Source organism: Podarcis pityusensis (genome assembly GCF_964106645.2).
Source record: "Podarcis pityusensis genome assembly, chromosome: 4".
Taxonomy (NCBI): Eukaryota; Metazoa; Chordata; class Lepidosauria; order Squamata; family Lacertidae; genus Podarcis; species Podarcis pityusensis.
Genome location: NC_138027.1, coordinates 28,018,162 through 28,040,959, shown reverse-complemented (window position 1 = coordinate 28,040,959; position 22,798 = coordinate 28,018,162). Strand labels below are relative to the sequence as shown.

Sequence of the window (22,798 nt, the reverse complement as noted above, 5' to 3'; positions counted from 1 at the left end):
TGGAGGTGGCCCTGATGCCCTCCATCACTACCGAGGCCGTCATCCGGGTGCTACGAGGCCTCTTTGCGACCCATGGGTGTCCTGATGTCCTTGTCTCCGACAACGGACCGCAGTTCACGTCAGGCACTTTTGAGCGGTATCTTTTGGGACTGGGCATCCGCCTTGCCCTAACGGCACCATTTCATCCATCCAGCAACGGGCAAGCGGAGAAAATGGTGCGCTCGGCAAAAGAGGCACTGGCGCGCCTGGACCGGGGAGATTGGCACAAGCGGGTTGCCGAATCCTTGTTCGTGCAACACATCACCCCTCATGCAACCACAGGGCGGAGTCCTGCTGAACTGCTTATGGGCCGCCGCCTCAGGTCCCCGCTCGACCAGCTGCACCCAGACTTTGCTGTGGTCAAACCCCCAGGCTGTGCCAACGCACCACGGTCATTTGTTCCAGGAAACCAGGTCTTTGCCCGGAACTATGTGGGGGACATTCCTTGGGTGCCAGCCACAGTAGTGGGAGTCACTGGACCTCGCTCGTACCAGGTGGCACTCGAAGACGGACGCTTGTGGCGCCGGCACATAGACCAGCTTAGGCGCAGGGCTGGGGACTTGGACACTACTGTGGTGCCCCCAACTGCACTCGTGGCTCCGGAGGACACACTTACAGATGGTGAGGCTCCACCTCTCTCGCAAACTGCCAGCGTGGAGCCGAACCAAGCCACTTCAGAGGGTCTGCCAGACTTATCACAGGCTCAGACCACTCCACTTGCGGAGGCTCCACCCACAGCAGCGGATCCAGGGGACTTGGTTTCAATGCCACCTAGGGTCGCACCACAGCCTCGGCAAGAATTGTGTGGCCCCCCGGACTTGGCTACCAGTCCCTGGCGGTCTGGCAGAGTTTCCAAGCGCCCAACTTATTTAAAGGACTATGTTGTTGGACATGTATCACTGTTGGTCTAAGTATGTGAAATGTAACCGATATGCTTTTGTGCCTAATTGAACCATTATGTGTAGTGCTGTATATAAGGAAACCATTACAATTGTAACTAACGCCTTATCTCGGTGGGGAGGGGTGTTATGTACTGAAGTTCTCACCCTGGGCCAGCAGGGAGATACTGTAGATAGTTATGCAAATGAAGGATCAAAAGTGACGTTCAGTGATTGGATAGTTTTGTTTTTTTTAAATAATATTTATTAGTAGTTTCAGAATTATAGAAAATAAAGAAAAAACAAAAAACAACACAGTAATACATAAAAAAGAGAGAAGAAAAAAAACGCAAAAACCAATACAACAGTACAACAAAAAGATACGAAGAAAAAAGGAAAACAGAAAAAAAACACAAATCCCAAATTACATATCTATAACTTCCATTTGCTTGTTTCATTGACCTCATGCCTCCCTTCTTGCATTCTAATTCAATTAGTTATTTCAGCAAATTCTTTCCATCTTTCTCAATTTTTGTTACAAAATTTATCTTAACAATTTAACCTAATAATTAGCTCAACAAATCCTTTCCATCTTTCCCCATATTCTGTTATTCAAATTACCTTAGTTTATTTAACCTTATCTTACTCTAAAATACCTTAAAGCTTAAATCTTTAGTTTTCAAATATACATAACTCCTGATATCATTTCTGCTAGAGTCATATAGTTTCATTCCAACATTTCCCCTAATATTCATTAATTTTAAGCTAATTCCCTAAATAGAAAGTTTTTATTTATAATTTTTTTCCAATCTTCATCCAACGTCTCTTCTTCCTGGTCTCGGATCGTGTCAGTCCTTACTGTCTATTCCATCTAGTCCATCAACCTGGAAGCCTTATGTCCGAGGCCCTTAAGTCTCTTCCATGTCCCTTCTGCAGTTCTTCTTCTTCTTGTTTATACTTGCCCTTTTCCTTGTCTTTTGTTGGTCTCTTTCTTAATTTCTTTCCTTTCTCATTGAGGAGTAGGTCTCTGGGGAATTCCAACCCAAAATTGTCTCCATCTCTCTTCATCAAACCCGCCCATTCCCCACAGACCCATTCCCCACAGTCATCACTATAGTCCAAAAAGTATTTAAAAGCATATTTCCAGGTCTCTCCAAAGTTAGGAACCTCCTCAGCTCCAAACTCCCCCTGGCCCACTCCAACTTCAATCTTCAATGACAGCAGCTTATGCTCCTGTAGGGCCTCGGGTCTCTCCCTTTGTATTATTTGAGGTGCAACCGCATCCTCCTCCATTATCTTCTGCACTTGCCCAGACAGTACAGGTTCATGAGTTGGTTCCTGAATGATTTCTGTATCAATGTTCCCTGTTTGTCCACAGTTATTAACCACAACAGTCATCAAATCCGTTTTCTCATTCATCAAATCCATCTTCTCATGCATCTGTTCCAGCAAGGCACTTGTCTTGCATAGAGCAAGCACCCAATCTTCCTCCCAGCTCATCTTTAGTCAAGGTCAGAAGAGACTGGTCCCACGATCTTAATCTCACAGCTGTTGAGTCCTCAAGTATACTGCAGCAACAATTTAACAAGCTCCCTCTAGAGGAGACAATTTCTATTTGTATCCATTTTTTTTTTAAGGCAAGTCCAACAAAGGAAAATTACTTTCATTTTTCAGATATTTTTCAGATATTTTGTTTCTTTAGAATGCAAAAGGCAACATTGGAATCAGTTTGTTTCTCTTCTTTAACTATCTGTCAAAGTATTCCATTCACAGTCAATGAACCTCTCCAACAATTTCTGTCTCTGACACCCTGTTCCCAGGTTAGAGACGGTGGAAACTTATCCTTCTTCACTCCCTCTCCTGCTAGGGTTGAACAAAGTCCCCCCCCCCCCTTTTCTCCTGCTTCCAAGGGGGTTTCAGTAATTCTGAATGAAGGAAATTTAGACTTTTTTGACAGCTTTCCAGGCTTTAGCTTACAAAGTTTTTGCTTTAGTCTATATACAAAAAGCGGAAGGCGGACTTCCTGTTTTGAACCTTCCCGCTTCGATGCCAAATTGAGATATTTTTTAATCCAATTTTCCGTTTCTACTCACGGGTACTTGTTTTAAATCCAATTGTCCACAGTAAAAAGTCAGCGCTCTCCGGCAATGGCTGTGCAGCTTCACTCCGTGAAAATAGCAATCAGTTCGCAGCACCGCGCCGCTCACCCCACTTCACTCCGGAGCCCCAAAATGGGGTTCCCGGTGAGTGGGGGGCGCTCCTGGTGCCCTGCCGAACCCCACGTTCCCAGGCTTCCTCCACCTGGGATTTCTAGCGGGTCCCCACCTTCACCACGGCGGGAAGACCCAGTTTCCACGGAGCCCGTTCCTCCGGTCGGAGGAACTCCGCCATTCACCGACGGCGCTGACCCGGAAGTCTCAGTGCTTGGATAGTTTGTATGCAAATGAAGGATCGAAAGTGACGTTCAGTGATTGGATAGTTTTAGAAAATGGCAACAGTTACATTGTTCTGGAGCTCTATATAAGCAGGCTGACTGAGCTCCTCAGTTCAGTTCTGTTCCAGCTTACAAATAAAGAGCTGCTTTGGAAGAATCGCTGTGTCGTCTGATATGTTCACCCACAACTTAACAGTCAGTGATTGCACATGGAGGTCAGAACTACAGTTGCCTCCTGACAACATTCTGACTCAAATGAACAAGGAATTGCTTAGTGGCACTGCAGTCCAGAGGCTGGTCAAAGCCTCTAGGCCAGGCTTCTTAACGTTGTTGCTGGAGACAGAAACACCAAACATCAGGATAAGTCTAAGTAGAAAAAGAAGCAAATAGGACAAACTAGGTCCTTCACATCCAATAGCCCTGCTCACACCTTCAGAATGTGCTCACTACATATGTGGCTCATGGACAGAAAGAAGGTGATGTTTTTACTGTTCCTGCTCCTCCACCATTTGAATGGAAGATGGGAATGGTGCCTACATCCAAAGAATAGTCCACGTATATGGTCTGTATGTACAATTGGGAACCCATATCATCTTCAGGTGCTTACAGTGTTTACAGTGTTACGCTCCTAGAACTTAGTACACATCTTGCATGGAATCTAGAGAGGTCTTTAAAAAGGTAAATGGACCCCTGACCATTAGGTCCAGTCGTGACCGACTCTGGGGTTGTGGTGCTCATCTCGCTTTATTGGCCAAGGGAGCCGGCGTACAGCTTCCGGGTCATGTGACCAGCATGACTAAGCCGCTTCTGGCAAACCAGAGCAGCGCACGGAAACGCCATTTACTTTCCCGCCGGAGTGGTACCAATTTATCTACTTGCACTTTGACGTGCTTTCGAACTGCTAGGTTGGCAGGAGCAGGGACCGAGCAACAGGACCTCACCCCGTCACGGGGATTCGAACCTCCGACCTTCTGATCGGCAAGTCCTAGGCTCTGTGGTTTAACCCACAGCGCCACCTGCATCCCTAGAGAGGTCTTTAGGGGCCACCAAAAATCAAAAACTTTGAGGGACCAAATATGGCTTGCGAGCCATGGGTCGGCTACCCCTGATATTATTGGCTGTGGTTATTTCCCTAATCCTTTTCATAATGATCCCTAACACAGAATTTGCCTTTTCACAGCTGCTTTACACCAACTCTTTGTTCCTGCTTTTAGGTCGCATGTGGGCCAAGTGATGGTGTGCAACTTTGGGTACATGCTCAGAGGTGCTGAGTGCTATCCAGGCTATCAGAATTGCTCAGAGAAGCATGAATATACCCCAGCCAAATACAGAATATACAGCCAAATTCAGAACCAAATACAGTTATTGATTTTTAATATATATATATATGTGTATGTATTTGCTAACAGATTGAAAACTGCCACTGGATTCTTGCCACTTGTCATTTGGGGTCAGCACCTGAGATTAGTCACTCTCAAATCTCCAAGGAATGAATTAAATTTGCCCTGCTTCACTGTCAACACTGGATTAATGACTTGTCAGCTATATGGAATATCCCTTCTGTGAATGCAGCGAGCAGTGTAGCTTCATCAAAAAGGATGAGAAACATCATCTTTCTTAACAGTATGATAAGGCACACTTGGAAACTGTTACTAAAGGCGCTGTCAAGGGAGAGAAAAATACTGAAGACGTTAGGCTGATGGGCATTTCTCTTTTCTGTATTGCACTTCATTGACATTAATTATGAAATATGCCTCAAAGGCTGATAAATCTGTAATAGTCACATTCGGTCTAAGCCAGATGTTGTTTGGTGCAGAGCCGGCTTTCACCTGTGAAAACAGTTTGCTGATTAAAGACCTGAAAGTGGACGACATCACACAGCTTGTACCCAGCAACTTCATCCAGACCAACAAGTCGTTGGTTGCGAGCCTTGCCTAAAACTAACCAAAATATGGTGCAGAGAGGAAAGACAACAGTTTGGAGGGGAAACTACAAAGGAGGCTAGAATGAAAGACTTTAAGAGCCCCATATTTATTCTGGCAAAGGGATTTAAAGAATATATAAAGGTAGGAAGTGAACTGATGGCCTAGAGGCAGCTTATTGTGGCTCTCCATTGAACTCTGCTCATAATCTTGCAGTATTACCTTCCATTTGCAGTCAGTGCGAAAGGAGCAGGCCAGGCCACCTGTGTGTGACAGGAAAACCACCTTCTCTCCAGGCACGGAGCCAATACCTGGGGGGGGGGGGTTCTGGCTCCCAAACGCAGAACAGAAGTGACACCACCAAATACGGAAGAGAACATAAAAAAGCCAGGTCTAGTTATTACTTTAACTGACGGTTGTTGTTGGGTGTTTTTTTTGCAACTACAGTGGTACCTCGGGTTACATACGCTTCAGGTTACATATGCTTCAGGTTACAGACTCCGCTAACCCAGAAATAGTACCTCGGGTTAAGAACTTTGCTTCAGGATGAGAACAGAAATTGTGCTCTGGTGGTGCGGTGGCAGCGGGAGGCCCCATTAGCTAAAGTGGTGCTTCAGGTTAAGAACAGTTTTAGGTTAAGAACGGACCTCCGGAACGAATTAAGTACTTAACCCGAGGTACCACTGTATGTTGCCTTTTTCACTGCAGCACAAAATGGGGACAAGAGCAAGTACATGGAAAATTTTGTCTTATGTGGGTGAAGACTTTCGTTGTGCAAAGACAAAGCCAAGTCTCGTGCTGGCTCCAGATTTGGGGGAACCACCGAGCAAAATGCCTGCACCAAGAGACATTTATGGGCCTACTCTCCTCCTCACCACTGCCCAGCCACCTGCCCTCTTTCTGTCTGATCCCAAACTCCACTGCCACCCAGAGGGAGAGTGCAAGCCAAGCAGAGAATTGGGGAAGGGTTGAGTGGTTGAGTAGCTGCTTTGCATACAGAAGATCCCGGGTTCAATTCCTGGCATCTCCAGGTAGGACTGGGAAACCAGGCTGGAGAGCTGCTGCCAGTCAGTGCTGACAGCACTGAGATAGATGGACTGCTGGTTTGACTTGGTATAAGGCAACTTCATAGGTCTCTAGAATTATAGCTGAACCAGTCACTTCTCTCGTCTTCTTACTGCTTAATATGCTTAGAGGGGGAAGCAGCAGAACCAGGAGACTCCAGGGATCAGCAATGAACCCCCTGGAATATTTAAAGGTGCTCATTCCAATCAGCAGATTTTCCAGCATCCACTCCTAATTAATTATAGGCCGCTATAGTCTAGTTCCAAGGCCCGTGCAATTTCAAGGGCGTAATCTATGGATCATATCCACAATCAATTATGGCGGCATGCTTTTTCCATTCACAGCTTCTTGGATGATGTCAGCACCACAAAAACAATACCAAAAACATGTCCACAGCTCCCATTTTTATTTGTCTGTGGGGGGAAGGGTCCTCCCCCCCCCCTCCACCGCATTAGTTTCTTATCTGGTTCGAGTAGATGTAAAAAGTGCTGCATGAAAAGAAATTTCCGAGCCATTCGTCCAAAACCTGACAGAAACACATTAATGATGCATTCAGTGTGAAAACTGACTCCAGGTGCTTCAAGTGATAAAAGGAGTCGTGCAATGGCCTGACAGTATGAAGAATCAGGTCACAATTATATTTTTAGAAGTGATTTTTTGTTCCTTTCAAGCGTGCTTGCTTCCCATCCCTTTCCCCCTTCTTTTCTGTCTTCTTTCTCAGAATAACTTGGCCAGTGCTTGCAGAAGGCTGTTTCTAGCCTCAGGGATTTTCACACATACTTCTGTTGACAGAGTTCCTGTATAGCAAGCAATCTGAAATGCCTTTTGTTAAGGATCTGTTCATAGCCCCTTTCTGTTCTGCCTCAACATTTGGAAGATCTTTCAGCTGCTGAATCCTACTATTGCACTCATGGAAAAAAATTGAATTTGGGGTTGTCTTGCAGAACAGAGCAGGTAAAATTATCCATAACAGATGCATTATTTCTAGTCCCTTGGTTTGTGGGTTTTTTCTCTACGTGTTTATTTCTCTTCGGGGCAATAAAAACATTTTTAAGAAATCAAAAGTAACTATCAAATGATGAGTGGGAACTAGCAAGCTCTATTTGTTAAAAGTTAATTTGCAGTTTCTTCTGCCAGGTTTAACTTTCGCTTCAAGCATGAAGGTTAAGTAAAAAATAACAATCCTTGATGTGTACTTACTTTTAAGGGCAAAATGACAACTGAAGTGTACCAGGTAATCAATACACATTGATTCTGTTGTCAGAACAATTATCTTTACAGAAACCATAAAGTAATAATTAACAAAAAATATGCTTTCCTTTAAAAAAACACACCACCAGATGAATAATAAGAAAATGAGTGGTAAGTTAAAAATACTTTGGGTTTTATTTGACTTAGTCATAGTCACTGTAGATCAATTTAAGTCCAACTCATTTCACTGGCTCTACTCCTCAATTTATGCCATTCTCAATGTACGGAATTAGGTGCTCTTATAAATGTCTGTGTATTTTTGTGCAGCCACATAATCATCCAGTTGCAGAAATCTGTGATTTTGTATGATCTACTTGCTATGTCAAAAATATTTCCTAAATTAAATATGGCTACAAAGGAAGAATTATTTTAATAAAATGAAGACAAGTCTGTACCCAAAATCATTTCCCCATATTATCTTTTTATAGACAATGATAACTGCATTGTGCTTTGTGGGTTTAACAAGTTTTTTGTGATCTTTTTTCAATGAAGCTTTAAGCTTATCTTAGTTAAGAAAACATGAGATTGCATGCTTTGTGGGTTGTGAAACAACCATCCTAGGTCCGGTTCCTGAGGAGTGTATGAGGGTATTTAAAGACACTTAATTGGCCATATATTGTGCTTTCTGTTGCAAACACCGTTTACAGCATAGTGGCCAGTCCCAGTCCAACAAACTATGGTTTGGTGCAGCAGGGACAAGCAATGAGCTTAAGAAATCCCTCCTCCAGCAAACCCTTCCCTTCTCATGTGCCTGACTACAGAAACTTCCTGGCTTATTCAGCGACTGTTTCCCTAGTATGCTCAGTCTAGGAAACTATGGTTTAATCACTTCCTACAAACCCGGATTGCAATAAACCAGGATAATACTGTGGTTTCTAATACTGGCTTGTAAGAAGTATATAATGCAGTTTCTTGGTTCTGACATCAGAGGGAAACTGTGGTTTAACAAATCATGACATCTCTGTAGCTGCACATGTAAAAAGAGGAGGGGAAACTTGTAAACGTTTCATCTTCAGCCAACTATTATCTAGCGCCATCTTTATTCAGCCACCCATCCGTCTACGGCTACACACTCACTGTGCATTTAAAGCACATGACTTCCCCAAAGAATCATGGGAACTGTAGTTTATCCTTTACAGACCTACAATTCCCATCACCCATAACAAATTACAGTTCCCAGGATTCTTTGGGGAGTCATGTGCTTTAAATGTGTATGGTGTATATACAGCCTAACACTTCATAGGGCACTGCCCAAAAGAGACTAAGATTCTCAGGAAGATAAATTCTGTGTTCTAAACAACATTCTGTTCTTCTGAAGAATAACAGCATACATGTATCTTTGTTTATCATTTCTTTTCTCTCTTTTTTGGTGGGGGACGAATGACAAGGTCAAAGTCTACCAAGAAGCCTGAAGGTTTGAATCTTAAGATTGAGCTTACATGCAGTAACATTTCTAATGTAGTATTCTGAATTTCAGGAACAAAGAAGTCTTGAATAATGTCCACGCAGCGCTTCTCCAGGTAACTAAAAGAATGTAGCTCCCAATAAATAAATGAAAGACTTCACTGCATAAGGAATGTTTCACAAGATGTCTAGCAATGAAATGGAGTTTGGCCTTCTCTGATGGATTAAACTTGATGGAACGGAAGTGCAGCCATTCGATCAGGAGGAGGTGATGTCTTACTCTAGGCCTGCTAAAACTGACAAGCCACTTGAGACTTCAGAGGAGATAAAAGGAGAAATAGAAGGGGAGATCCATTGTCGTTTTCTGGAAACAGCTCCAAGACCTTCATTTATGTTTCACTTGACATACAGTGAAACATCCTTGGAACTTACCAAAGTTATTGGCCAGCTGTATGTTGATGGAGAGCCTGAGGAAAACCAGCTGGATGGAGAATTATTATATTCCTCAAATTACAAAGCCACAGACGATCCAGCCCAGCCCCCTTTCCAGTTTCTTCCTAGACCAAACTCTGACAAGAAACTGGGCAGAGCTCCTGAAACCATTCAATTAAAACACAGGTTAAATGCTTGCACATGTTCACGTTTAAGATCTTCACGGCACAGGATTAACTCCAAAATTCAGATTGGCGAGGTGACAAACATAGAAGCTTCTTTGTCAGAAGATCAAGAGGAGGAGGAGGACGAAGATGTTTTCACAGAGCTACCAAAGCACAGGACAGCTTTGGAGAGCCTGCACAAAACGTGCATTTCTCAGACGAAACAAAACAGAGATGGTCACATCAGTAATAAAGGTGTCTTCACAGTCATTGCTGGCAACAATCCCAAAGAGAAGGAACTGAAAGAGCGCAAAATGCATCGGCGGGTAAGACAACATGATTTCATGCTATAAGGCAGAGATGGTGATGATGGGGAAGCACAGTCTGAATTCCTGCTCCTGATTCCTGTAACGTGTAACAGGAGAGTACCATCAAAGCCCCTGCTGATAGTAATTCTAGGGGAAGAAAGGATTAAAATGTTGTTTGTCTGTGATGCACCTTGTGCATGAGTTGGGGGGGCTGTGCTAATGTTTTTGGCCCTCCAGCCCTTGCTCAGTTCAAGTATGGACCCTGTTGAAAAGTAGTTGCCAACCAGGAATAAGGAAAAGTCTTAGCATAAGAAGCAGTGAACCCTCCAGTGTTTAGCTCCCATCTATAATTTTATATTTTCTGACCTAGGAAGAGAAAGCTGTATTTTAGATGGGAGTGATTTTCAAACTGCCTTAGCTCAAGCACTCTCTTAAATTTGACATTTTCTGACAACTGGGAGTTAGGTTACATTACCCAGACATGACAACATTTATTTCACTGTACACAATTTGAGGGTGTGTGTTTTGCTAACAACAAAACCCCAGAACACATATGCAGGGGCAAATATCTAAACTGACTAAGCTGCTTTTTCAAACTTTTTTTTAAAAAAAGTACAGTCAGTTACTTTTCAGTCCAGTTATGCAGTTAAGTAGTAAAGAATGACAGAAGGTGAGATCATGGAGGCAATTATATTGCACAATCTGTAGCCTTAGGGTGGAGTTAATAAGCAATCTGTCCCAATGGAGAGTTTAAAAATTACAAAAAAAAGAAGGGGGGAACCCTATGAATTAAATTTAAATTGTTTAAGTGAATTTTTTCACATCTTGAAATTATAAAATTAAGTACGTAAAGTTGGGCTAATGTTTTCAAATACTGCCCAGATGGATGTTTAAATATTTAACTTCATGCTGCTCTGACGCCATATAAAAGTTATACACATGAATCACATTCTCAAAGAACCAGTCAACAAGTTATGCAGTGGCAAAAATGTGATTTCCATTGTTTACACATACAGCCAGTAGCTATGCTAAACACTCTTCTGTTACACGAAGTTCTGGACAGATCTAGTCTGCTCTTCCCTTCACCCAGTGACTAACGACACCAGCTCACCATGGCGAACGATTTTGGAACTTATTTTCATTAGGTTCATAGGACATGCTCAGAGAACTTTGTTATATAAGTGGAACATACTCATCATACGTACATAAACAAATGAACAAAAAACCCCTGTAGGTTAGGTGAAGGGATCCCCTCACTGGCGGAGAAAGAGGAGTGCGGGGGGAGCGCACCGCCCCCGGCAGCACGATCCTGGTGGGGTGCCATCGCAGCTGCCCCTGCCCCGCCTGTGCTGGGCACCACGCCTCCACAGGCAGCGTGCCACGCCCCTGCGGGCAGCGCACCACGCACCATGCCCCCAGGACATGCGCTAGCCCTGCCCCCAACTGCTTTCCGCCCCCTCCCCTGGTGCCGGAGCATGAAGCTCCATCACTGGGTCCCCTTGCTGAAACTAAATCGGTCCCCTTTTTCTTTTTTAGACTCTGAAGCGTCTCCTAAATATGATTAGCATAGAGCACTATTATTTGCCTACGAAGCAAAATATTACATAGAAACATTAGACTAGCCAGGTAGATCAGGTGAATGGCCTATCTAGTCCACTCACCGTGTTCTCATAGTGGCCGACAAGATGTCTGTGGGAAGCCTGCAAGATGGATCATAGAATTGGAAGGGACCCTGAGGATCAACTAGTCCAACCCCCCTGCAATGCAGGAACACACAGCTGTCCCATACAGGGATCAAGCCAGCAACCTTGGCGTTATCAGCACCACACTCTAACCAGCTGAGCTATCCAGGCTGACTAAGACATGTTTGCAAGGACACAACTGTTATTCAGAGGCACATTGACCCTGACAGCGAAAACAGAATATAGCCACCATTGCAGTTAGTAGCCACTAATAACCCAGTCCTCTGCAGATTTGTCTAATCCTCTTTTACAGCATTCTTTTTAATGCTAAAGATGATTCTGCAAGTAGAAGACTAGTAGATCACAGAAGGAGATGAAGGGGAGTTAACATATAGAGGTAACTGCACTGTACATGAAGTTGCCTATGAGAGTTTATCATGCAATGGGCAAGTTAGTTTCTACGATGTTATCAAACTTTGTATTTTCTATATTACATGAGCTACAATATAATGCAATTAAAAGTACAGTGTTTAGGATAAATGAGCTTAATTTTCCTATATCAGTAATTCTACCACACTGCCGGAATAGTTAAAATCTCTGTTAACCAGTTACAAAAACAAGTTTCTTCCCCACCCCCACCCCCAGTCCCTGTATTTTGAGTGGGATGGTGGGGGCTTAAAAGCTCTGCAACTCCTTCAGAAAATTTTTTTAAGCCTTGTCCAAAAGGACATGCTAAGTGATGACCTTGATGCTTATCGCCAGCATACCAAACATAAACGAGTATGCTGCAAACAGGATATCCCTTGTACAAGATGAACAAATAAGGAGAGTTTATCAACAGGAGATATTGCTTCACTTTTCGTTCTTGGTCCACGTGAACTGCAAGTCAGTAGTGTCGTGCTCCTTCTGGTATCCAATAACTATTCTGTCCCCGTCCCCCGAAAAAGTTAAATGTTTATTTTTACCCCCTAAAAGGGTTTACATTAAGAGCATACACCAGCTGTCCAACACTGTTTTGATTTTTGCCTGTCAGTGGAAGGACAGCAAACGGAGCCAGTCTAACTTCTCTAGGGAGTTCCAAAATCTGGGAGCAGCCACTGAGAAGGCCCTCTCTCCATGTCCCCACCAAGCGTGCCTTTGAGGGTGGCAAGACTGAGAGAATTCCCCCTGCCCCGAAGACCTCAGAAATTGGGCAGGTTCATATGAGGGAACATGGTATTTCTGGTAGCTTGGACCTAAGCCACGCAGGGCTTTATAGGTCATAGCCAGCACTTTGAATTTTGTCTGGAAACAGACTGGTAGCCAGTGGAGCTGCCATAATAGGGAAGCCGTATGCTCCCTATAACCAACCCCAGTCAACAATGTGGCTGCAGCTTTTAGTGCCAGTCGACGTTTTTCATAACTTTTCAAAGGCAGCCCCACATAGAGTTAGTTGCAGTAACCCAAGCTAGTATTCAACTAAGTTTTACTCAGAACAGACCCAGTGAAATTAATGAGCATGCCTAGTTAGGTTCATTAATTTTAATCAGGTTACTGAAAGTAAAACTTAGTTGACTATCATCCATTACTCCATCAGCAGAAGCAATATGTCTCTGAATGCTAGTCACTGCAGAACAACTGTGGCAGAGGGCTATTGCTTGTGGGTTTCCCATACGCATCTGGTCACCCTTTAGGGCAGCGATGACCAAACTTGGCCCTCCAGCTGTTTTGGGACAACAGTTCCCATAATCCCTGACCACTGGTCCTGTTAGCTAGGGATGATGAGAGTTGTAGTCCCAAAACAGCTGGAAGGCCAAGTTTGGCCATCACTGCTTTAGGGGAACAGAATTAAGGACTGAATCCATCAGGACTCTAGTTGTGATGTCTTCTAGATATAGAATTTTGAACTAGGTTCACATAGTAGCTGGGCTATGTTATTGCTTAGAGATGTTATTGTTTACTGCCTTGTTTCTGTAAATATGCCAGTATTTATTACGGACGTTATTCATCTAACTGCTTTACAGGAAAAGGGGCTTAAGCTAAAAAGAGTTACAGTGAATCAATAATAAACTGGAATCATTTAACAACCACCTGAAGAGACATGCTCAGAAAATTATATAAGATAGAAAGGCAAGGTTACATAGACAGTTGTAACGCTTTATTCTGTGCTTCCTGATTGGCAGACAAATCCAAATCCCGATTAAGCAACAGTAGGGTGCATTCAGGGGCTAAGCCACCACTGCATTCACCAGCTGGGGTGGAACCAGCTGGGGTGGGCAGGCAACAGCCTGCAGTTATACCAGCCTAGAGCTGACTTAGCAATTGGGCCTGATGTCATCAGATGACAAGGGTGGGACTAGTTCAGTTTGGGACAGTCCATCAACTGCACTTCCGCTGGCCCACACAGGCAAAATATGGACCCCATGCTAGTGGTGTGGCATTAGCAGGACTTTACAGGCAGAGGCTGGCAGTACTGTTCTGGGCTGGAGGCACCTCCACCTAGGGATGATGGAGAAATTTGAATCAGTTCGCATTTAAAGTGGATCTACCAAATCCACATGAGAACCAAAGCGCAGCTATACTTTGAAATTCACACTTATCTGAATTTCGCAGTGCAGTGCTCCAGCTGAGTAAAGCATATACTGGATAAAGTGTGCAGAAAAATACAGATAGAATAAAAGTGCATATATTAAGGGAGATCGCACACAGACATGTGTGTATTAGAATAAATTCACCCTAAAATGATGGTGGTTTTTCATGAGGACCTAAAAAATTCTGTGCTTCAAGTGTCCCTGACAACCCCTTTTCCTTCAAGCTAAATAATTTTAGTGCCAAGCCATTAACAAAATAGTTACTACAAAATTGTCTGTTGCATAGAATTGGGCACTTTGGCAGGCATCATGTGAAGTGTTTGTTAGATTTACTCTAAATTGGTTCTGACGGTTTTTTAATCAAATGCTGCAAACAAACCACCTTGTATGTAGGTGAACTGCATTGTACCTGTCATAGATTCATGTAGCACAAAACCCAAGCATGGGTCAATCAGGATTCAGCTATTACTCCTAAGTCAACTATTTGTTTAGGGCTTTTGCAAAGAAAGGGATAGAAAAACTGAAATCACAACAGACATTTTGCTCTTAGTGTTCCTTGTGCCAAACTTATTGTTGTTGTAACTTTAGGTGATTTCATTTAGCCCCTACTACATGTTCCCCCCAAAAGGGACACGGGTGGCGCTGTGGTCTAAACCAGAGCCTAGGGCTTGCCAATCGGAAGGTCAGCAGTTCGAATCCCCGTGACGGGGTGAGCTCCCGTTGTTCTCTCCCAGCTCCTGCCCACCTAGCAGTTTGAAAGCACGTCACGTGCAAGTAGATAAATAGGTACTGCTCCGGAGGGAAGGTAAACTGCGTTTCCATGCGCTGCTCTGGTTCGCCAGAAGCGGCTTAGTCATGCTGGCCACGTGACCCGGAAGCTGTCTGCAGACAAACGCCAGCTCCCTTGGCCTATAGAGCAAGGTGAGCGCCGCAACCCCAGAGTCGTCTGCAACTGGACCTAACGGTCAGGGGTACCTTTACCTTTTACATGTTCCCCCCACCCCAACCAGTAAGAGTTCAACAACAGAAAGTGTACCAAGGATATAATCTTGTTCCCCAAAAACCAAGCTGAAGAGAAATGCAACTTCTTCTGTCTATTCATGTTGCCCTTATAGATGAGCATTGCAGATGAAATCATTTCCCCTGCATTGACTCTTCCCTGCACCAAGATACATCTAATATCTATTTAATGGTGTAGCAGAGCCAGCACAGACTCTGTCACTGCCACCTACTGGATAATTAACTCCTGACTTCAGTAAATCCTAGAGAGTCTCAAGGAATCTACTACTGTACTCAAAAAGCTCACAGGAACCACTGTGTAACACTTCCCTGTTCTCTCTATCTTGCAAAGTATGACTTGAACAAAAGGTTTGTGATGCAGAATGAGCAAAAGGACCTCTCTTAAGCCAGCCCCAGTGCACATTATCGACCTTCTTACCCTCCACAGCATAAGTAGCACCGAATTGTGTGTTATTTAATTATGAGAGCAACTGATCTGCAGAACACAGAGGTCAATTTCCTAAATAAAGTAATTTCATTCACCTTTCCAAACTGCCTAACAATACTAGACCTTCCAATATTGGGATGAAATTTGAGGACATTGCTGTTGCATATCCCACTCTTTCCTATGCCAGGTCACAGCAGAAATATATTTCTTGGTGAGACAATCCCAAATCTATACACCTAATGATAAATCAGCCAGTGAAACTGGATGGCAGATTTCAGAGCAGAGAAAACTAGGTAAGTACTTCTTCACATGACACATAATTAATTTTCTGAATTAGCTGCCATTACCTGGGTTGGCTCTAAAAGCAATGATGTTCATGGTTAATAGGCATATAAATGGCAAAAAGCCTTGATAGGCAGATCTCCGTGTCCTGTGTCACTGAATACCTGTTTCTGAAAAGCAGGAAAAAACCTGACTTTATGACATGCTTGCAAGCTTCTGAGGAGCATCTTGTGGGTCACTTTAGAAACCAGGATGCTGGGCTAGATAGGTTTTTGTTCAGATCCTGCTGGGCTCTTAGCAATTCCAAAGCTGTTATTTTCCTCCTCAGCAAGCTATTCCTCAAGCCCCCAAAGCACTCTTTTTAATAATAATAATAATAATAATAATAATAATAATAATAATTTTATTTATATCCCGCCCTCCCCAGCCGAAGCCGGGCTCAGGGCGGCTAACAACAATAAAACAGTACAAAAGTACAGCATAAACAACACTCTAAAATCATTCATTATAAAATTAATTAATTCAAGCCACTGGCAACCATTGGGCCAGAGCTCCGCGAAGATTGCTGAGGGAGGGAGTCAGGCTGTGCCCTGGCCAAAGGCCTGGTGGAACAACTCTGTCTTGCAGGCCCTGCGGAAAGATGTCAAGTCCCACAGGGCCCTGGTCTCTTGTGACAGAGCGTTCCACCAGATCGGAGCCACAGCCGGAAAAGCCCTGGCTCTAGTTGAGGCCAGCCTAACTTCTCTGTGGCCTGGGACCTTCAAGATGTTTTTATTTGAAGACCGTAAGTTTCTCTGTGGGGCATACAGGAGAGGTGGTCCCGTAGGTACGAGGGTCCTAGGCCGTATAGGGCTTTAAAGGTTAAAACCAGCACCTTAAACCTGATCCTGTATTCCACCGGGAGCCAGTGCAGCTGGTATAGCACCGGGTGAATGTGATCTCGCAGCGAAGACCCCGTAAGGAGTCTCGCTGCAGCATTCTGCACCCGCTGGAGTTTCTGGGTCAGTCTCAAGGGCAGCCCCACGTAGAGCGAGCCCCACGTAGAGCAAGTGCTTTTAAAATTTATTTCGTAAAATTTAATACACTGTTTGATTGGAAAACAACCCAAAAAACCTCAAAAGCGTTTTACAAGCTAAAACAATAAAATCCGAGAAAACTAAAACAGATTAAAATGACCTCAACTTCCTAAGCATCTGGGTGGGCTTGTCTGAACAAAATTGCTTTTAGCGGGCACCCAAAAGTGTAGTGAAGGTGCCCACTTGGCATCAATAGGGAGGAGTTCCAAAGCGCAGTTGCTGCCACACTGTATTCTTTCAAATGATTCTGCTTCTTCCTTCTTCTGACCTTGCTAGCCACATCCCTGCCTCTGAAGTGTTTTATTGCTAGTATTTATTTATTTGGGGGACGTGGGTGGCGCTGTGGGTTAAACCACAGAGCCTAGGACTTGCTGATCGAAAGGTCGGCGGTTTGAATCCCCGCGACGGGGTGAGCTCCCGTTGCTCGGTCCCAGCTCCTGCCCACCTAGCAGTTCGAAAGCACCTCAAAGTGCGAGTAGATAAATAGGGACCGCTCTCCAGCGGGAAGGTAAATGGCGTTTCCGTGTGCGGCACTGGTGCTGGCTCGCCAGCTGCGGCTTAGTCACGCTGGCCACGTGACCCGGAAGCTGTCTTCGGACAAGCGCTGGCTCCCGGCCTCTTGAGTGAGATGAGCGCGCAACCCCAGAGTCGGTCACGACTGGACCTGTTGGTCAGGGGTACCTTTACCTTTATTTATTTATTTATTTAATTTATATGTCGCTCTTCACCCGTCATCCCAGGGCAGATTTACAGGCCCACAGGATTTAATTGGGGCTCGCTGCCAAGTTAACTTTTTTAAGATCCCTCTCTCTTTACTTTCCCAAACCGAACGGGTTTATACATTTCGCGCTCCCTCCTAGCCCATCACACCAGGACCTTCAACACCTCTTTTACTTTCATAGAATCGTAGAGAAGGGAAGGACCCCGTGGTGCCATCTAGTCCGACCCCCTGCAATACAGGAATCTTGCCATCAGCCGTCCCAAGGTGGGCTTGAACCAACATGCTTCTGATCAACAGCCAGGCGCGCTGACCCACTGCGCCACAGAGTCGCGGACCCAACGCTTCTATTTAGCAACTCCCGCTTAAGAGAGGTCCATCGAACCCCACAGACAACCGCCTCTTCCCGCCGCCCCTCCGAGAGCCGCGGCCCTGCCTCCCTCACGTGACCGCGAGGCGCCGGCGTGCGCGCGCTCTCCCCAGTACGTAACGCTGTTTCTGGGCCGCCGCCGCCGCCTTCCCACAGGAGGGCGCGTGCGCGGGAAAGACGGGCGGAACGGGAGCGTGGAAGAAAGGGAGACGGTCGCCAGGTGGCGCCGCTGCGCCGTCCAGCCCAAAGCGCGGGAGCGGGTTGCGTCTTCGGGCTACGTCAGCGAAATGTTCGCGGCCGCGCGCGCGCAGACGCGCTTCGAGGGGGACGCGGTTAGTGTCGGGTGAGCGCGAGGGCGTGGGGGGAGATGCGCGCGCAGGCAACTGGGCGCTGGCTGAGAGCGGGGTGGGGAGAGAAACCGTCGCTCCTGAGGGGAAGAAGCGGAGCGCGCGCATGTTGTGTGTGTGCGTGCGCGCGCGCGCGCCCCTTTCGTTCATTTCTACGTGGCGGGAGCTGCGGGAAAAGGGAAGGAAGCTGAGGTGGGCGAGCCTGGCTTGGTTCCCCGCTCCCTGTCAAAAGCTGGTGGCACAAGGTGTCTGTTTGTGTGAACGACACGCGACCCCCTTGGAGTCGCCAATATGGCGAGATGGGCTGGGATGGTTTCGGCGACCCAGCGCCGGAGGTGGCAGGCTTTTTCGGGGCGAACTGCTCCACAGCTGCTTTGTTTGCTTGCGTTTGGTTTCCCCCTGGTCTCAAGGGGATGTTGTTCCCAGACTGTCGTGCATAGATGGCAGCTTCTTTCCTCTTCTTCTAAAGGTATTGATGGTCCTTTCCCCCGACCAGTTTTCGAAGACTGCCATCTCGTCGTCCCTCTCCCAAACTTGAGGGAGGGAGAGGCATTCAGTGTGAAACTGCAAAAACCTAAAAGCCCTTTAAGACAGCTGTAAGGAGAGTCGGGTTTCATAAAATAAGTACCCAGCGATTCGGACACTGGGAGTAGGTAAAAAAAAACAACACAACCCAGCCACATCGAAAAACTGTATTTCCTAGTGCTGGTGAGGAACATATGTATTAATTGAGGAGTTGTTGTTTTTGTACCCCATCCAAATACAGAGTGGCTAGAGAAAGGTAATTTGGTTGCCACTGGGTGTTGAGAGAACCAGGGGTGAATTGAATCAGCAGGTAGGGTGGCTGTGATATAATTCAACATGTGCAGCAGATAGTGTGCATTGCATGCTTTGTGATAAATCAGCCCAAGGGTAAAGTATGTACAGAGTCCTCCCCCCCCCCCCCGCCCCACAATATGCATTTGAACAACTGGACTACTTCTGCTAAGTACATTTCTTTATGACTCAGGCTCTGTCCCTCTTACAACAGCTGAATATAGTCAATCCTCTGTCACTACATCCCCAGGTCCCTCTTAAATTTCAGGCTGTTGCATGCTTTGTAAAGGCACCAAGCCTCTATTAGGATTTTGAAACATGGTTTATTAAATCACAAATCATTACTTTTGCCAAAATGCCTGCCTCGTGGTTTGCTGTTGGGTGGGCTACTGTACTTTCAGACCATCCCAAGGTTGGTCCTTTATATAAGAACTAGGTATATTAAAGCTGGAAAAGAAGTATAAAATACAAATAATGGGAGATGCCCCAAACAAAAATTGTGTTTTTATACACTACACATGTTTTCTGAAGCAGGGTGGGTTTGGATGAAACAAGACAGAATTTATTAGCTCTCGATTGGATTTGGAGTAAGCAGTGTTAATGGCACAATTTTTAAAAACATTTTTAAAGTCCCCTTGAAGCTTCTATTTAGCATATTGGGGAAACACAGTTGCCATACACACTTTCCACCCTGTCCCATAGTTTTTAAAATAAAAGGCGAGAAACCTTGCATTGTCTCACCTAATTGTACCTTTAATAAACTGAACAACTAGTTCCAAAGTATTGTAACTTCCTCGATTAGCAAATTCAGGCAATGAAAAAAATGGAGTCAAAACAGGACAGCTGAGGAACGAAGAGGTGGTTTCAGCATATTCTGGAATATTCTGAGGTTTGCAGAAGAGCAAAAATGAAACAACCCACCCACCCCCACCCCCCAAAGAAAACAACAACTCAATGTGCTGTTGAGTAATATGCTCAACAGTCATGGAACAGTTACACGTCAACTGGAGAAAAAAAATGCATAGGTGGAAATGGAATTGCCTTCTTCAAGTCTTATACCTCGTGGCAGTGGTGTGGCCCTCCAGATGTTGTTTAACTTCCAGTTCTCATCAGCAGTATGGTGAAGGATGATGGTTGTAACCTGGGAACATCCCAATTCCTGGAGAAGGTATAGGGGGCAAGCAGGAACTCTGAACAGCAGCTCTTGTGCTTGGAGTTGAAAAAGACTGCCATGTTTTGCTGCAGGTCCAAACAGGGCTATTGAGGAACAAGTGGAAAATAGGATGCTCTGGTGAATCTTGAGGGGTGCAGAAGTAAGAATTACAAAATGTCTAAATTCTAAAAAGTGTAACCTGCCCCCCATCCCAGCTGTGATGATGTCTGAGCATATTCGGTGGCCTCCAGAATTCAGAGACCAGACGCCTTGAGCACCAGCTGAAATATGGAAAAGAAGGGGGGGCTGTTAGCCTCCTTGAGCTCTTTAGAGTATCCTGGAGTGAGGCTGGTGTTTTAGTGAAATATTTACTCTCACAGTGGATCTGGCTCTGGTTCTAATTAAGGAATAGCTACAATTAAAACACATTCAGCAACATTTCCTATTTGGCTAGGCATGAAGAGTGAATGAAAGGTGAATGCATTGACTTGGTTCCCAAGTCTATGTTTTTCTGTGTATAGTGCTTGGAAAAAACGCTACTGCCCTTGGACCACTTCATAAGTACCTTTATTATTGTTGTTGTTCTTAAAATGTGTGATTCCACATGGCATTTTAAGGATTTTCCATTAAAAGTTGTACTGGAATAGATCAGATTTGTATTGGTAAGCCTCAGAAAATAGGAAATATTCCTGGTAAATATGAACAATTGGACTGTGTCTGCTATTGAACTCAAAATGCTTTATTTCTTAGTATACGATACATGGAGTGGATTCTACTAAAAGCATGTCCCATTGATATTGTAGTGTTGAGCACCTTAAATACATTTTGGTCACCATTCAAGTCTTTTGAGAAAATGACATTTTTTCTGCAATTGTAGTATTATATGCAGATAACACCAAGCACTTCTTAGCTGGACAAGCTCAGACTTCAGGCTAGTTGTACCAGATGTTGGAGTAACTTGTGAAATAAAACAATTCAGTTATTTGGAAGTGAGGAGGGGGCAGGGAGTTGATTAAATAGATGATGAGGTGGCATCAGCAATGAAAAGGTGAAGATGGGCGGTCCCAAGATAATTCAGGCCCTTCAAAGAGGAATAAGTGTCAAGGCAGTTTTCCTGATTTTTCAAATGCCAACTTTGTAACATCTGTCAACAGCAGTGTCTTTGAAGAGAGTCGATAATGAAATTCATTGTTGGCTGTCATAATGTGTGTTAGAGCAATGGTGCTTTGCTGCAGGCTGTGTGAACAGAAGGAAAGCAAATAGTTGTTAAGAACCAACCAAACTTTTCAATGTCCATTATAATGTGGAAAGCCTGGCCAAAAGTAGATTTCTTTCTAAGACTGCAATATGATTTGTTCATATATGTACCAATTTTGAGTGTTTTCTTTAAAGTATAGGGACTATAACCTGAATAAGACGTTTTCCTGGATAGATATTTGTGTGCCTTGACTATATTTGTCTGTCACCCACATTCTGTGTCCTTTCTGATTTCATGACCAGACTAAATACTTGTTTTTGCTTTTCACTGAACCAATAGCCCTTGCTTCTCTTCCAGTTTATTTCTGAATTGGAATGAAAACTTACTAAACTTTATTTTAAAAACTTAAGTGGCATCCAAGTATTCTCCCTAGATAACCATACATCCCAGTGATTTTGGTCCAAGGAAAACAAGTCTTGTAAAGTCTAGGAACGCTGCCTTAAATGGTTTATGACATGTGACATGCAGTGTCTTCCTTCATCTACTTTATTCTTCATAGTCCTGTCTAAATCAATTGCAGTCAAAAACAGTTTTGCTTCAACTGGATGGGTTTTCTGGTGTTTAGTATTCATATGAAGCTTGGAGGCTATCCATCTTTTGATTTGATTGATTCTCTGATATCCACTATATGACTAATCACAAGTACATCAAGCAATATGGAAATTTGTCTACATAGTTGAAGCAGCGCCTTTTATTTCAAATATATGTTGAAATTCCTACTGTATTTATATCCGAAGACAATTGTTCTGCCTCCTTCCAAAATGGAATGCAAAGCTAATATTTGTGTACTGAACAACAACCAAATGTTTTAAAACCTTGTAATTCATGTTTGGGCAAGCATGTTGCACAAGTGCCCAAATGCAAAAGAAGAAGCAGAGTAGTCAAATATGGGGCTGAGTAGAGAGTTAAGCAAAAGTTAAACAAAAAAGACCTTGTGTAAAAAAAATGCTTTTCATATGCCTGATCCCAGTTCCTAATGAGGTAGAAGTCCCTTCACTCTTACACGCTACAAATAGCTCACAGTTTTGTTGTTTAGTGAGTTGGTAAAGCTGTGGCAAAGTAAAAAAGGATTTCCTTTCACTCACATACAGAAGATTATGCTAGCCATTGCAGTTTTTGTGTGTATTTGTAATTTTATACACTATATATATATATATATATATATATATATGTATATATATA

The 22,798-nt window shown here is 44.2% G+C and overlaps 1 protein-coding gene and 1 long non-coding RNA gene across 2 annotated transcripts in view; one reads left to right on the top strand and one right to left on the bottom strand.

Annotated features, from left to right (window-relative positions):
• Window positions 1-22,798, top strand: part of STARD13 (StAR related lipid transfer domain containing 13) — a 247,400-nt gene that overhangs the window by 21,389 nt on the left and 203,213 nt on the right. Inside the window, exon 2 of the mRNA XM_081004067.1 lies at window positions 9,067-9,915. Within this exon, the coding sequence (XP_080860193.1) occupies window positions 9,265-9,915 (651 nt within the window). The 5' untranslated portion in view covers window positions 9,067-9,264. The remainder of the gene's footprint in view (window positions 1-9,066; window positions 9,916-22,798) is intronic.
• LOC308476558 lies at window positions 9,949-18,263 on the bottom strand. Its single transcript, XR_013985954.1, has 3 exons — window positions 17,840-18,263; window positions 15,944-16,048; window positions 9,949-14,057 (listed from the first exon to the last, which is right to left on the bottom strand). It is a non-coding gene; the product is annotated as an uncharacterized lncRNA (long non-coding RNA).